Source organism: Amblyomma maculatum, chromosome 2, assembly GCF_055883805.1.
Source record: "Amblyomma maculatum isolate TAMU_Amacu chromosome 2, ASM5588380v1, whole genome shotgun sequence".
Lineage (NCBI taxonomy): Eukaryota > Metazoa > Arthropoda > Arachnida > Ixodida > Ixodidae > Amblyomma > Amblyomma maculatum.
The window spans coordinates 3,637,651-3,652,649 of record NC_139345.1 but is presented as its reverse complement, the minus strand read 5'-3'; the positions used below and the strand labels follow the sequence as shown (position 1 = coordinate 3,652,649).

Sequence of the window (14,999 nt, the reverse complement as noted above, 5' to 3'; positions counted from 1 at the left end):
ACCATTTGGCACTGTTGCTTAGTTTTCAATGCAGCTGTCTTTTTTTCTCACAATCTGAAGACATCATACATCTATTAGTCTACTAACAATGGCTTCCAGGCCCATTTCGGAGCCTTCCGCATTAGCTTACGATCAAGCGACGCTATCTCGCATATAATCATATAGTACTTGGAGTTTTGTTTTCATTGCTTCTCTCTTCTCAAGGCGCCATTTTTTTAACATGCTGCGTTTGATTTTATCGATACCCCAGGCAGCAGCAAGTCTAAACATGTTCCTTTTACCATCAAAATTCAGTTGTGACAACGATGGTTGCATTTTTGTCGCTGGCCTTGTTTTGCGTGTCGAGTTCATTCAACTGAGAGCTTCCTTTTTTTTCTTTTTTTTTTTTTTTTTTTACATATAGTGGCCAATAAGAGGCCAAGCATTTTACACATTCCAGAAAAAAAAAAATTCTTCTTTAGGTACAACTGTATATGTACAAGTTTTGTTCAATTTCATTGTAAATAATTTTTTTTCCTAATTGAAATTTTCTGTGGCAATGGATATTTCATTGCTCAAACTTATATGCCTAAAAAGCTCTTTTATTTAGCTTTCTTTTCAGGTTTTACACAAAATATTAAATCTAGTAGCTTTCACACCTAAAGAAATATGCTACCAACACCTAAAAAAAAAACTCATTTTCTAGCGGTAGGGAAAGAATGTAAGCACGGAAAAATAGACGTCAAGTGTTCTGACGCAAAGCTTCTCAAGTTTTTCTAATGCTGAACCTTTAACTGCTTCACACTGAGCTGGAAAAGGTGAACATATGTGCAACGGTATTTTCAAATGAAGCCAAGCAATGCATCTTATTCACGCATCAGCACAAAGAAGCCAAGCTGATTCAGCGTGTGACAAGTTAAGCAGTGCACTTACAGCCACAAACTGGTCGTTCTCCATAAAAATGATGTCGCCCACTTGGACTTTGTGCCAACGTTCCTCCACGAGCTGACCATTACGAAGCACTTTGGACAGTCGGTTGTTGACCTGGTTGTCACTCTGATGGCGTTGCTGGAGAGGAGCACATCGTCACATTTGTTAGACAGAGGTTTGCAGTTGAAATACAGGAGCTGCTTAACAACTCGGGCAAATATTCAAGACCCTGTGACATTCATGTGATTCCGTCAAAGCTTGAATGTTTCACTCTTCTGACTAACTGACATCTGACTTCCATCGGGAGCAATGTGTTATCTGCATTCGAGAGCCACTTGAAGCTAGCATTTCAGCATCATCCATAGGAGTAACAAGTTTTCATATTTTTCAGCACAAAAAAAACTAGGGCTACAGCAAAAGGCAAAAGACGAGCTCTCATTTTCTCACGCCGTAAAACATGAATCTATACCAACGTGCCCAGTTTTCCGAGATCCTTGAACAGGGTGTAATCAATTACGTACTGACCACTGCAAAGACTAGTGAATGAATGAGTTATTCATCTATCATATCGCCCAGACATGATTTTCTTCTGGCCAAACCTAGGCATCTAGCTCATTGCAGGCATACTGTAGCAGAAATGAGAGTGCGATTGCTGCTATAGTGAATGGTACATTTTCATGCCCCATCACATGAATGCAAGTTCAGATGACATTATACATGGCATGCACACTGTGTGTTCAGTAGATGCTGTGATCCTGGTGTGGCACTGCAAAAGTTAAGATTCAGCCGAAGTGAATGAAACACTGTATTCAGCCCAGATTTAAAATATTGTCTTTACATTCACTGCCTTAAATATGCCCAATTATACAGGTTTCAGATCTCAAGAATATAGCAAAATATAGCAAGAATTTTGCTTGCTTTCAATAATGAAGTAGACATACTGCTCCTTGGAATTTAATCACTTTCCAGTAAACCTTGGTGCTCATAAATAACACATCAGACACATGCTAGTTAACTCCACTAGTACAGTGAGAGACACATGCACAGCTCCAGCTTTAGGTATTTACCAACCTTGATTCTCTATTAAAGAACGAAATTATTGAACAAAAGTAGTGCGAATGAAATTACTATACCAGCCTAGGCAGACAACGGAAGATACTGTATATAAAGTGCAGTTTATATGAGGAGGCTCCATAGTCTTGCAGAGGATAATTGCCACAATAGATTATTTTCTTTCAGCTGATAAGAATTCATTTCCGGGGACTGTGTGCAGGGAAAATTTTTCGTTGCAAGCCACAAAGTCATGTGTTATCTGATGCTGCTCCTTTGCAGCTCTCCAAAACCAGAACACAAAGATCAGCCTGCTACTCTACTCGTTTTTTTGTTTTGTTTTGTTTTGTTTTTGACTAAAAGGTTCCAGAAATGCAGGTGCCATAAAAAGAAGTTCAGGCATAACCATGGAGCGCGCTATTTTCAAAAATACTTTAAAAATTGAGAGCGACAAAGTTTCTTGCTTACAATATCATCAATGGCGTCTTTGAGAGCTGTCAGAGACAGCACCACAACTAAAGGCACGGCGGTGGTCCATGGAGTTAGGGAGGAGATCTGCGGGATCATCTGTGAGTAAAAAAAGAATGCATGCCTGTGTGGTGAAACTTCCATAGAGGCAGGCTATACACAGTGCATTAACATCCAATGCAATCATCACACAACCAGTCAACGAGAACCCATAAACAGGCAGTTCTTCAGCACTCACTTGCAAGACAAGGAGACATAGGAAGTAGAAGTTGGCGAGTCGCTGAAACTGTTCAAACAGATTTCTCGGCAGGAACGTCAGGAGGGAGTACTTGGATGTCTTGATGTAGTTGTTCTGTAAAAAAAAAAAAGAAGTAACAGAAGGTGCAGAATTATAACTGTTGTGCAAACAGACGGAAGACAAGCTTGCAATGATATAATAAAACTTGGTACCACTTCTGGCCAAATGAGACTCAAATTAAATTTATGTCACTAACCTCATTTACAATATAACCAATATTTCCTGCTCCATGCTACTTTACAATGCTCATATACAAGAAACTAAATAGTATATTTATTTTCTAAGTTCTTGTATTGGCTCCATCTCACCTTAACTGTCTCCCCATTTACCCATAGCTACACAGTCTGAATTCATCAAAGGAATAGCTTCACAAAAAAACTCTCCAGGAAGTTAAACACACAGCAACTTAAACTGCATTCTCATTTGAGCAAAATAGCAATAAATATCACCACTTTTCAAACAAAAAGAGGGCTTTCATTAACTGGATCTCTGGCTGGGAGTATTGAACAGGCCTTAAGGTGAAAAAAAAAAAAAGAAGAAAAAGTGCCTATAAATAATATTCCTCACTAGTATTCTGCTGAGGATAAATGACCCTGGCACTTACAGCATAATTGAACTGGCTGTTGTACTCAGGGTTGTTAGCCCGGATGCGCCTCTCCGTCTCTGCAAAGCAACGCACACAAACCATACTAATGAAGATGGATATAGATAAATCAGTGGCTGACAAGAATTCATTACAAGCAAAATGAAGCAAGCTAAAGAGCACTTGGCCTGCATCATGAACAATGTGCACAATTTACTATAAGATGTCATCAGGAAGGCACTACACTAGCGTTTTCAACTAACCAATACCGTGCATGAAAGTGCAGAACACTATACAGTTTACAGACCTGAAAAGAGCCAGAAGAATGGTGAGCATCAACATTCAAGATTTATTTCAAGACTCTTAGCACAGGGGCCGAAACATAACCTCTCTAGATAATCAACAAAATTAGAGCAAGGCAAAAAATGCCAGATAAACGAAGTCGCTGTTTGGACCTTGACATCACTGACATTTTAAACACACAGACACAGACCGCAACTTAAGCCAAGATGAATAATAAAAGCCGATTCCAACTTAAAGAGAACATCCACTTTTCCCTGCACATAAACTTAACAAATGAAAATCTACACTGACACAAATATGGTGATGAAGGTCGATATGCACGCCAAGTTACACTCTTCCTTTTTCTTTTACATGAATGTTAAAGGAGAAGTTTGTGCCTGGTAATAATCCTGGCTACTCCTGTTCACAAATTTGAAGAAACCACTTGCACTGATGATATATACAGCTCAACAACACACAGCCCAACATAGCACACAACAACACAGCACAAAACATAGCACTATATACACGTCAGAAGTAACAATAACATTAATTAGTCAGAATAATAACTTAAATGCAAAGTAATCAGTAAATAAAATAATGAACATTACGCAACAGGGGAACGTAACAACAATAACAATAGAACAATAGGTAAGCACATATGTGTACTACAATAAGCGAAGGCCATAGAATGGCTTAGAGCTTAAGAATGAATGTGAACCCCATAAATGGTTGTCCACCTAGTATCATTATCAAGTGTGAATGATGTCACCACTGCAATGCGAGCAATAAATCTACAAACAATCATCAGACAGCAATAAATAGAAGTAGTAGCCATTCTGTGGAGAATGGTTTTAGTGCAACGGGTGCTCGTTTTGCACTGCACAGCTTCGGTTGAAGATAAGACTAATTATTACCAAGCACAATTTTGCTGAAGATTTTATCATCCTTCAAAGGTTACAGAGAGAGGTAGGTGTCACTGAGCAGCACCGAAAGGTATGGCAGAAACCATAAGCCTAATTTTAATTTCCATAGACACGAGAGGGACAGTTGAAATGTTTTCATTTTAACAGCACTCTCCAAAAACATACCTGCTTGATCAAGGAAGAGCGTTAGTTCATCCCTATTCTGCTACACTATCACATATTTCTTTAGTTATTATATCCAATCATTACCAAGTGGACTTAATATCCTAAACAAGGGCACAATATTAATCAGAGTAGGAATGCATTTTTTCATATTGTTTCTGTACAGTTATGTATTGGGTACTGCTTTACCATTCTTTATCATACTTAAATCTTTATGACATAAAATACCATACTACTCTTGAAGAAAACACCACCTTTCTGCATTCATGAATGAAGAATACAATTTTTGCCTGAACCAACCAGCTGATAAGTGTACATGTGCATAAGATAGGCAGAAAGAAAAGCAAGCTGTTTTATCGATGCTACTTTAAAGCAAGATAACTGCGTACAAAGCCAGCCTTCTTAGTACCAAAGCAGAAATATAGGGATAATGAACAATAAAGGAGGACTCAGCCAAACTGCTCAATGTTTATTTCACAACAAAATAATAAAGAATGAGCAACACTTTTTGTATAAACTTATCTAGAATCAAGCACATAAAGCACAACCAAATTTATTTTTGGATGAATGAGCTGAATATCATGCCAAGGTGACTAGAAGGGTAGAATGAAAACAAGACTGCATGAGCTACCAAAATGTGAACAAGGCTTAAAAACAAAATCTCCAAAGCATTTTCTTTCACCTAAAATGCCAAATTTAAAATTAAATGTGACATTGTGAGCTGTGGTGAGATATGCAAAGAACATGTTCATTACGGACTGCTTAAGAAAGCTGATCATCCAGAGAAAATAATAAGAACCTCTAAGAAGTACTACAAGGGTTCCAGTCACTCCTACCAATCATCTGCTTTTGCATGCTACATGCATGGCTATTTCAGTTTCAGAGGGATGCCAGCCATTGTGGAAGGCTTCAGGAATCGCAACCACCTCGGGTTCACGAACATGCGCTGACATCACATAGACAGTACATGGGCACCTTGCTTTTTGTCTCCATAGAAAATCGCCCACCACGACAGGGATCAAACCCATGTCCTCACGATCAGTGTTTGAGAGACCTCTGAACCACCACAGTGGGACACACGTCAGGAGGACACTAGTTGGAACTTATCAGTAACAACAAAGCTGTGCAGAAATATGTGAATTTGCACAAATAAACATAAATGTACGTATTGACTTATTTACACAAGGGACTTGCAGCTTAGCTCAGTATAGAACAAAGCCCCCATGCCAAATATGGTCAAACCAATCTGTGAAAGGTCTGTTTCGAAGAGACTGAAAAGAAAAGTTCAATAAGCGAGGGAACCAAAAGCACAGACCACTGTTTGCATTACTGCGCAGTGCACATCAAATGTTCCCCCCCCCCCCCCCCACACACACAGACACACACACACACGCACACACGCACACGCACACGCACACGCACACACACACACACACACACACACACACACACACACACACACACACACACACACACACACACACACACACACACACAAGCACGGGAAAAAAAATCAGAGCGTCGACATTGCAATCAGAGGCGCGATGAAGCCTTGGAACCAACAGCTACGGCCGCCGCCTATTCAAAGGTGCTGCTGGGATAGAAGAAAAACAAAGAAAACGAAAAGGCGGTCAGCAGTGCCAGGTCTATGGCGCCCCTGCCGTGGTGGCAGCCACGGAACGCCCCCATCCGATCAGCACGTTGGCGGCAAGGAATCGGGGAAAAAGGGGATAGGAAAGGGAAGGGCCGAGGTAGCATTAGTCCAGTTTCCGGGACTGAAGGAGAAAGAAAAGGAGGTCCGGAAGCAGCAGCAGCAGCACACCGCAGGTGCGGTCCAAGGCCGCCCTAAAGCAAGCGGCTTCTCCCTCCATGTACACCTACACCTGCTCTTTTATTCACGCCCTCGTGACAACGCCGAAGGGAAGAAATGCCCCCTCCCATTTTTTTCCTTCCCTCACGGACGGCGACGACGCGCGCGGGTCGCGTGCGGCACCCAAATCTGGGTCAGGAAGCGATGTCCCTGTCGTGCCCGGACGCCATCAGCTCGCGGCGCGACCCGTTTCCCCCCTTTTTGCGCTCCACGCGGTGGCCCGCAAAGGCAGGCTCCCCACGGATGACAGCAAACAGACCGCGACGACCGCGCGAGCATGCACGTGTGCGCCGACGTGGCCGGGTTCTCCCCATCCGCCGAGAAGAGAAGGACGATGCCCGAGAGAGAGAAAGGCGGTGTTTTCAGTTGGCCACGCATGCAAATCACTAAACGTCTCGCGTCGCTATACACAACAGGTCCCGCCACCTCATTCAATCGCATTCCGCTCGAACCGGAGAGAAGTGAGATCAAGTGGTGGCCGCGACTTCAAAACAAAATGCGCGCGAATAACAAGCAAGTAGGCGTCCGAACTAGATACTCCCCGCGTAATTTCACTTCGGCCGGGCGCAGTTTTGCGCCGATCGACATGGCCAGTGACGGATTGAAGTCTTAGTTGCCCACGGGCACCTCGGTTCGTGAATTTTCCTCTGCGCGCACGCAACCGCGCGACTACGCACTGGCACTGACGGGCACCAAATCCTAACCAGCATCCCGGAGAGAGAGAGAGAAAAAAAAAGAAAGAACAAACAAGACATGCTCCGGACGCTCGAGAACGATCGGCGAGTGTTAAGCGCAAATTACGGGAACCAGCTGTTTTCGCCGGCCTTGGCACTAAACTAACTAGGTCAAGGGAAAAGTGGAGAAATATCGGCTCCACTAGTAGATATTTCTCCCGAATTTCTTCCCGTCTGGCTCTATACATCCTTTTGCGGAGTGTTTTCAATGTAAACAGTGCTATATAGGCTGGTTGCTTCGCAGACAGCACAGAACATGCACGTGGCGAACAAAAATAGCAGTGGCGACCGTACGTAGTAATCTTGTGCAATCATTCACTGAGTTTAGAAACCCTGGGCTACCACAGGGACAGTTCAAAAACTATCTGGGTGCACATATAGGTCGGCGCTTCGAAATACAGTGCGACGGCAGGGATGTTCACTTGCGGTCATTTTGTGCGTCCTTGAAGAAGCCAAACACTTGCTATTCGGCCTGTTGCAACTAAGTAGCGCCCGGCTGAGCGGGCTGCCCTTGTGTTTATATATATATATATATATATATATATATATATATATATATATATATATATATATATATATATATATATAATCACCCCCACCATGCAGTATCGTGCCCTACACTTTTCCTTTACTTGATGCTATCACGTTTGTTTTCTTCTGTTTTAGTTTCGTGGGATGAGTATTTATTCCGTGTTTTTCAATAAAAAGTTTAGTTCCAAAAAAGCGCTCGTGCTGTGCCCTTCTACTCCTTGGTCCTCGTTTTTTGCGCTACCTTCAAAATGAACAAGATTAAACTCGCCTAATTTTCAACCTTACAAGCAGAGGAAGCTCGCGCTACCACTTCGTCCATGCATGGTCACAGGACAGTCCAGCGAGGAACAGGCAGCACTTTTCAGAAACGGTGCGAGCGATGCGTTACCTTTGGCTCCGCGGAAGAAACGCGTGACGTTGCTCTTGATCCTGGAGGTGGTGGAGGACCTGCGTCGATCGAAGTCTTGCCCCATTTCGGACAGGCTGCCGTCGCAGGAGACGATGCCATCGCGCAGCTTGTCGTAGTCGGACTTCACGTGCCAGAGAAACGAAATGAGAGAAAATACTCAAACACAGCTCGAGACGCCCCACAACGGAAAGATGACTAGTGCCGCTGCTATCGTGGCTGGTGCTGAGTGTGGCTTCTACGCGAAGGAGTCGTTCTCGCTCTTCCGTGCTGTGCGTCTTTCCGCAGGTGCAATAAAAAAAAAAAAAAATGACGGCCACTTTCGAAGACGGCATTTGCGGCTGAAGTGCTTGGTGCGGATACATTTGACCGTCTTCGGCACAGGATACGTCGGTGCAGTGGCGACTATGCGTCTTGCCGAGCGACTTGTCCTCACGCCGGCTTTGGCTGCGGTGCACGCGAAACTGTCGTCGATTCGGATCGTGCCGTGCATTGCTTTTTGCTTTGGTGGTCTCGACAGTGCGTAGATGCGTACCTGCCAGTCTTCGGAAGCTTGGCATGCTTGTGTGCAAAGCGACGGCTTCGAGAAGCTCACTTTCCAATTTCGCGACCTTCTTTTTTCTGAAGTGCTGTCTACGGATGCAACAGAGTGCGAATCGTTCGACTTTGGCGTTTTGTGAACGTGGTCGTGTTCGCTACTCAGGGCCAATGGCGAATGAGCAAAAAAAAAAAGTGATTTTCTTAGTTGGCAACGAAGTGTTTCTACTGTTGTCTTTCGTTATCAAACCAGGCTGTATGATCGCAAACGGACCCCCCAAGTTATTTTATTCATGCTCCGCCAAAGGGCACTTCGCTGCTTAACAATAGTGCAGTGCGAAAAAGCCAACCCACTGTGCCGCAAGTCGCTAGGGATAGTTTCGCACATGCATCAAGTCGCTCCTTTTGCAACTCTTGAACACCAACTTTCAGCAGGTTGTTTTAGCACTCGCATTTCAACATTTTCGTTTGCATAACGTTTGTCCCCTACAGTAGTAACTAAAACGACGAAATCCAACACCGCTAACTTACCACACTTCTAGAGCGTCGTCCAGAATAACCTGCTCAGAGTAACTAGCTGCACCGTCTGCCGGAATTAGGTAACATATCTGTGCACGAGTCGTTATCGTATATAAGCTACACGGGGAATTTGAAAGTGCTTCACGAGTTCTTCCCATGCGCCTCATTCCCCCGCTAGATTTCAAATTTCGAACGCTAGGAGTGTTTACCAGGCTTCACAACACTGGCCCACGATAACATGCCCAGTGGAGCCTCTACACCTCTGGACAAACCCCGTGGCCGCCGTGGATAAACAACAACAAAGCAAACGTTCGCATTAGACGCTACAATGTGGAAAGTTCCCGCAATAAGTGAGCAGCAGAACGCTTACTACAAAACTTAAAAACAGCAAAGATTGGTGATTTCATATTTCGGCTGAGAAGTGTCACCGTACCAAACGGGCGGCTTTCTTCTACCGTTTAGTCACTCGAGATTAAATGTCTGTGCGCCATTTCTCATGCCGAAATGCTCGAACAGCCATATACAGTTCAAAAACTTTCGCCTCTGCACCTTGAATACTACCAGACAGCAAGCGTCTGCGGGGAAGCAACTGTTTCACCGCTCTTAAAATCATCATTCCGCAAATCCGGCCAATAAAGCGCACTATTTCATGGGATCGCAGAAGCACAGTTATTACGTTTATTGGCGTTTTGCCGATATGGCTTTCTGTCATTCCGTCCACAATTTATCTGCCACTTGGCACCAAATATCCCACTCAATTGGATCAGAAAAAGACAGGTGATGGACACCGGAATTGCGAAACAGGAAAGAATGCTTCCGCCAAGTGGAGCAAAGTCGCAGACTATGAAAGCTCTTTCTTTCCCGCCTGTAGCCGCCCACCAGCCAATCCAAATGAGCGTGCTAAAACACTGTTCATTCGGCAACACATCCATGCCGCTTGAGCATCTACATCGACCCGTGATTATGAAGGACGCTCGAAAATACAGTTGCAAACACAACCACACATACAAAGACCAAATTCAAAAGCCAGGAATAGGTACACGCTTTAGGCTCACGTGTTGACAGCGTCCAATAGAGAGCGATCGAAAATAAATATACAATTCAGGAAAAACGACAGTCGTGGTCGCCGCCGTAGCTCAGTGGTTACTACGTTCGGCTAAGTTCGCGGGATCGATTGCGACCGTGATGGCCATATTTCGAAGGGCAACAAAATACAGAGAGAGAGAGAGAGAGAGAGAGAGAGAGAGAGAGAGAGAGAGAGAGAGAGAGAGAGAGAGAGAGAGAGAGAGAGAGAGAGAGAGAGAGAGAAGAATGTTCGTGAACTGCACCGTGTCAGCCCACAACGAAGAGTACCAAGCGGCCAAACATGCCAGGCCCCTGCACTACGAAATGCCTCACAGATCACATGAAGTCCACCTTGACTACTTGTTAAAGCACGTTAAAAAGAAAAAAAAAAAAGAAAAAAAAAAGAAAACGCATGGCACGGGAAAATGCTCCAACCGGCGAAACTCTGGCGAAGTACGTTACATAGCTTCCCAAGAAGGACGTATAATTAATCCGGCGCTGCACTAATGCCGGCCCAACACACTTCATTTATTTGCTACAGGAAGGAGTGTTCCGCCAAGAAAATAAGATGAGCCCCCTTGAACAGTTTATCGACAATTTTGTTGCGCTGATATCGGCAATTGTTTGTGGTTGTTCTCTCGCAGCTCTTCCGACCCGACCACTGCAAAGCTGTAAACGCCTGCCTTTTGAGGCAACCGAGTAAACGAAATTCGCGCGGTTGACTCCATCAGCGTCACGGATACTGAACTACATGCGAGAAGTCCTTTGCGAACCGTATGCATGGCTATACGGCTCGGGGCTACCTCCCTTCGCGGTAAACTCGCCCCTACAAAAGAAAGCATAACGCACGACTGCTCCGCCAAATACCCGGAGAACGGGCGTAATTAAGAGTATGGATCGAGCCGCAAGCGAGCATTTGGCGAACACGCTAAGAAAAAGGGGGAAACAAGCAGCCTTTTTCACCGAAAACTGGGGCGGCAAACGAGCTCCACTTTCGCGGAAACCGTCCCCGATTTCCGCCGGATGTCTGAGCGACACGACACGCTCGCAATTTTCGCGGGGATTCGAGCGAACGTCGAGATGACGGCACGACTAGAATCGGGAGGCTGGAAAAGGAAAAGAAAAATCATAAAAGGAAGAAACGGAAATGAATGGCCCGCGTGCGTACAGGCAGGACGGTATGCCGCTAAAGACTGCAGTTGTATGTGAAAGCTCACTTCAGCGGCGAGCATCTTTCGGGTAGATATACCTTCATGAGTATACCACGTGTTTCTGTGAACACTTTCAAAAACTGATGAAAATTGGAAGTTCGAGACAGACAAGAGTAGCATATATTTGCTAAGTCATGGCAGACGTAATTTATTTAAACACTCCCGTAACCGTACAGCTATGCAACTAAAACTAATTACCTAACCCATAATTTCAATGGCGAGTTCGAATCTGCGTACAAGACGACATCTTTTCAGTTTCTGAAAAGAACAACTCATTTCTAAAGCGCTGCAGAGCGAAAAAATTTGTCGCTTCTATTTTTTTTTCTTTTTTTTTTTTTTCTTGCATAATGCCGAAACTGAGCGCATAAGGCGCGTGGGAAGTTCGGTAACAGCGTGATGTCCGCTGATACACGCTAGTGACTATGGCGCCAGATTCGAACTCAGCTAAGCACCACGCATGAAAGGGCTTTCCCTTTTCTTAGGCCAAGCTACGGAGCAAAATATTGTATAAGTGACACACACTCCTTTCAGTTGTTTTGCTTCGTAGTTTGGAACAAATAAAAAGAATAGACATTTCATGCGTGGTCATTACGTCTTAGAGCGCACGCAGTCCGAACTGGGTCGCCATGCAGTCAGTGCAAGACGTCATCAGTCGACCTCTGGTTTCAAACTAGCTGCCTGGGCGTCTAATGCTCCTCTCCGCGTCAGGTTGCGAGACCTCCGGCGCATGCTACTCATGCATGATTGCAGCTCAGGTCGGCACGGAGGCTAGGCCTAGTGCTGCCGCTGCCACGCTGGCAGAGGCAGCTTCGCCGGAGTTGCTCGCTGCAACTCCTGCCCTGCCGTCGACACCTCAACCTGACCATCGGCCTCAGGTCCAGCTTGGTGCTCCCGGTTCTTCAGCACCAGCGCCCATTCAGCCTTCCCAAAATGGACAACAGCCCGTAAGTGAACTGTTCTCTGGGCGGAGCACGGCTATGGCCACTCAGCTAACACGACGAGATGCACATCCAACAGTGCGTCCTGAGGAGACAAGCTCTTCAATGGACCTATCGGCTCCACCATCCGTATCAACGAGCACCCGTGCGCCTCACAAGCGTCCTTCGGAAGATAATCAACCGAATTCGTCCTCGGCAAGTGGTGGCTATCAAGGAAAGCGCTCCTGTTTAACTATCGAAAACCAGGTTGCACCTACACCGGGATCGTCATCTTATAAAGTGGCGATTAAATCTCTTGCCAACAAAAGCCTCACCGATATACCAAACAGGATCATCCAGGCCAACTTGGACGCGTGTCTCGGAACCAGAGGTTTTCGGGGCTTCACGGCAAGGAAGAAGTCAAACACTATAGCTGTGTGGCTCCCGACACTTACTGCGGTGGAACGTGTCCAAACGCTTAGTTACATTTCAGTCACAAGTGAGATCTCAGTGCCTGTGCAAGTGTATCTAGTTGAAGGCTCCGACTTGCAGCGTTGCGTTGTTTACAACGTCGACATAAACGAAGATCAAACCACCCTTCAACGTGAGCTGTACTGCCCAACGCACCGAGTCATACAGGCCCGACACATAGGAAAGGGGCGTTCCTGCATGATCACCTTGCAAGGCCCTCCGACACTCCCAGCTTGTCTGTACTACTACGGCTGCATATTAAGGCCACGGCCGTATAAACCGAGTGTGATTTACTGTTATAACTGTTTTCGGGCAGGGCACATGCGCAAATCTTGCCCCTTTGCTACTGCCGATGAAGGTGCGTCTGAAGGAAAAGTTACGTACCGATGCGGCCTCTGCAAATCGGACGACCACGAGATAACATCTCCAAGTTGTCCGACAAAGCAAAAGGCAACGCAGAAGGCTCGTCTTCGGAACACTAAGCGTTGGCCAATAGAGGACATGACGCCGGTGCAGACATCCAATCGCTTTGCAGCTCTTCAGTGGAATGATGACGAGTGGCCAGAGCTTCCTGAGCCCGCTTCGAATGCACCTCCAGCTAAGACAAAGTCTAATGATACGGTGCTCAAGAAACGCCGTCGACAACAGCCAATACAGCAGTGTACTGATCTACCAGACGACGATATGGCTGTAGTGGATGAGCAAATCAATCGTCTCTTAGCAGAGGTCTCTAAGCTCCGACAACACCGCGAAATGCTTGCTCGACGTCGGCGAGTTGCAGAAGTAACCGCCAAATCTAGTAATTGTCCAACACAACCGCCTTCATTCCGCGCAACAGGGCCATTTGCTGCCTCTTCCCAGTGTACCACAACGCCCAATGATAACTCTGCAACATCGCTGCTCCGCTATATGGTCAACCAGTTATCCAACCTGACATCTGTGATACTACAGCGCTTGGACTAGCACACAAAAATGGCGAAATCCGGTCGTCCTGGTGTACTACAGTGGAACTGTAGAGGCATTTCCACGAAGGTTGCCGAGCTCAGGACCCGACTGCGATTTAACAAGCTTCGGGTGTGGGCTATGTTACTTCAGGAAACGAACGCCTTGCCATCTATTCCTGGCTTCAGCGGCTACGTGTCCCCTTCAATGACCGACCGTCGCGTGCAGACTGCTTCTCCCCCGGGAAAGGCGGCGATATATGTCGAAACAAGTATTCCTCATGTACGCCTTTCTCTCGAAAACTGGTGCACATCATACCAAGAGGTAGTAGCAGTTGCTGCGAAATTTCTGAAAGGAACAGTTGTTCTTGTTTCTTATTACGCTCGACCAGCTGGAGGCGCCTCTTCCCGTATTAATCTTGGCTGGTTATTAAGTGTTCGTCAGCAATACCCCGGGTGTCCAATTTTAGTCGGAGGCGACTTTAACGCCCCTCACCCAGATTGGGGGTATCCGACTGCAAGCCCTCGTGGTAGGCGTGTGCGGGACGCCTTCACTGATGCCCTGTTTGTTCTGCTTAATCACCCTGGGACAGCAACACGGCCTGTGCGTCACATACATAGTGCTGCTTATGCTCCAGACTTGACGTGGTGGTTGGGCGCAGGAACTCCCTCATGGCACATGGAGCCGGACTGCTGGGGAAGTGATCACCACCCTATCCTCATCGGTCTCCATCCCTCCCGCCTCCGCCCTTTACGCCGCAAATGTTCTGTGATAAACTGGGACAGCTTTCGCTCATGTCTCGACAGTATGTCTTCAGATTCGCCGTCACTCCTTGTTGACCGTATACAAAGAGCACTAAACAGCGCTACGACTACTACCTGGATTGATGTAGGTCGACCGGCACCAGATCTCGGCCTGCTTAACCTGTGGGCAGCCCGCCGTCAAGCTGAGCTGGCTGCTACACGAGACCCTACTTCGGGGCAGGCACGTACACGACTGAATTATCTCACCGCGAAGGCTCGGAGATATGAACGCGATCTATCGCGACGCCAGTGGCATGCATGGTGTGAACAATTTTCTGATAAATCATCGAATGCCTCACTATGGCGAACGTTTCG

The 14,999-nt window shown here is 45.9% G+C and overlaps 1 protein-coding gene across 3 annotated transcripts in view; it reads right to left on the bottom strand.

Annotated features, from left to right (window-relative positions):
• Window positions 1-14,999, bottom strand: part of ATP8B (ATPase phospholipid transporting 8B) — a 146,701-nt gene that overhangs the window by 26,536 nt on the left and 105,166 nt on the right. For all 3 annotated transcript variants that reach the window (XM_084593110.1, XM_084593111.1, XM_084593109.1), the window contains 4 exons: window positions 3,330-3,388; window positions 2,666-2,779; window positions 2,428-2,526; window positions 913-1,047 (listed from right to left, as the gene is read on the bottom strand). In XM_084593110.1, coding sequence (XP_084449236.1) covers window positions 913-1,047; window positions 2,428-2,526; window positions 2,666-2,779; window positions 3,330-3,388 — 407 coding nt within the window. The remainder of the gene's footprint in view (window positions 1-912; window positions 1,048-2,427; window positions 2,527-2,665; window positions 2,780-3,329; window positions 3,389-14,999) is intronic.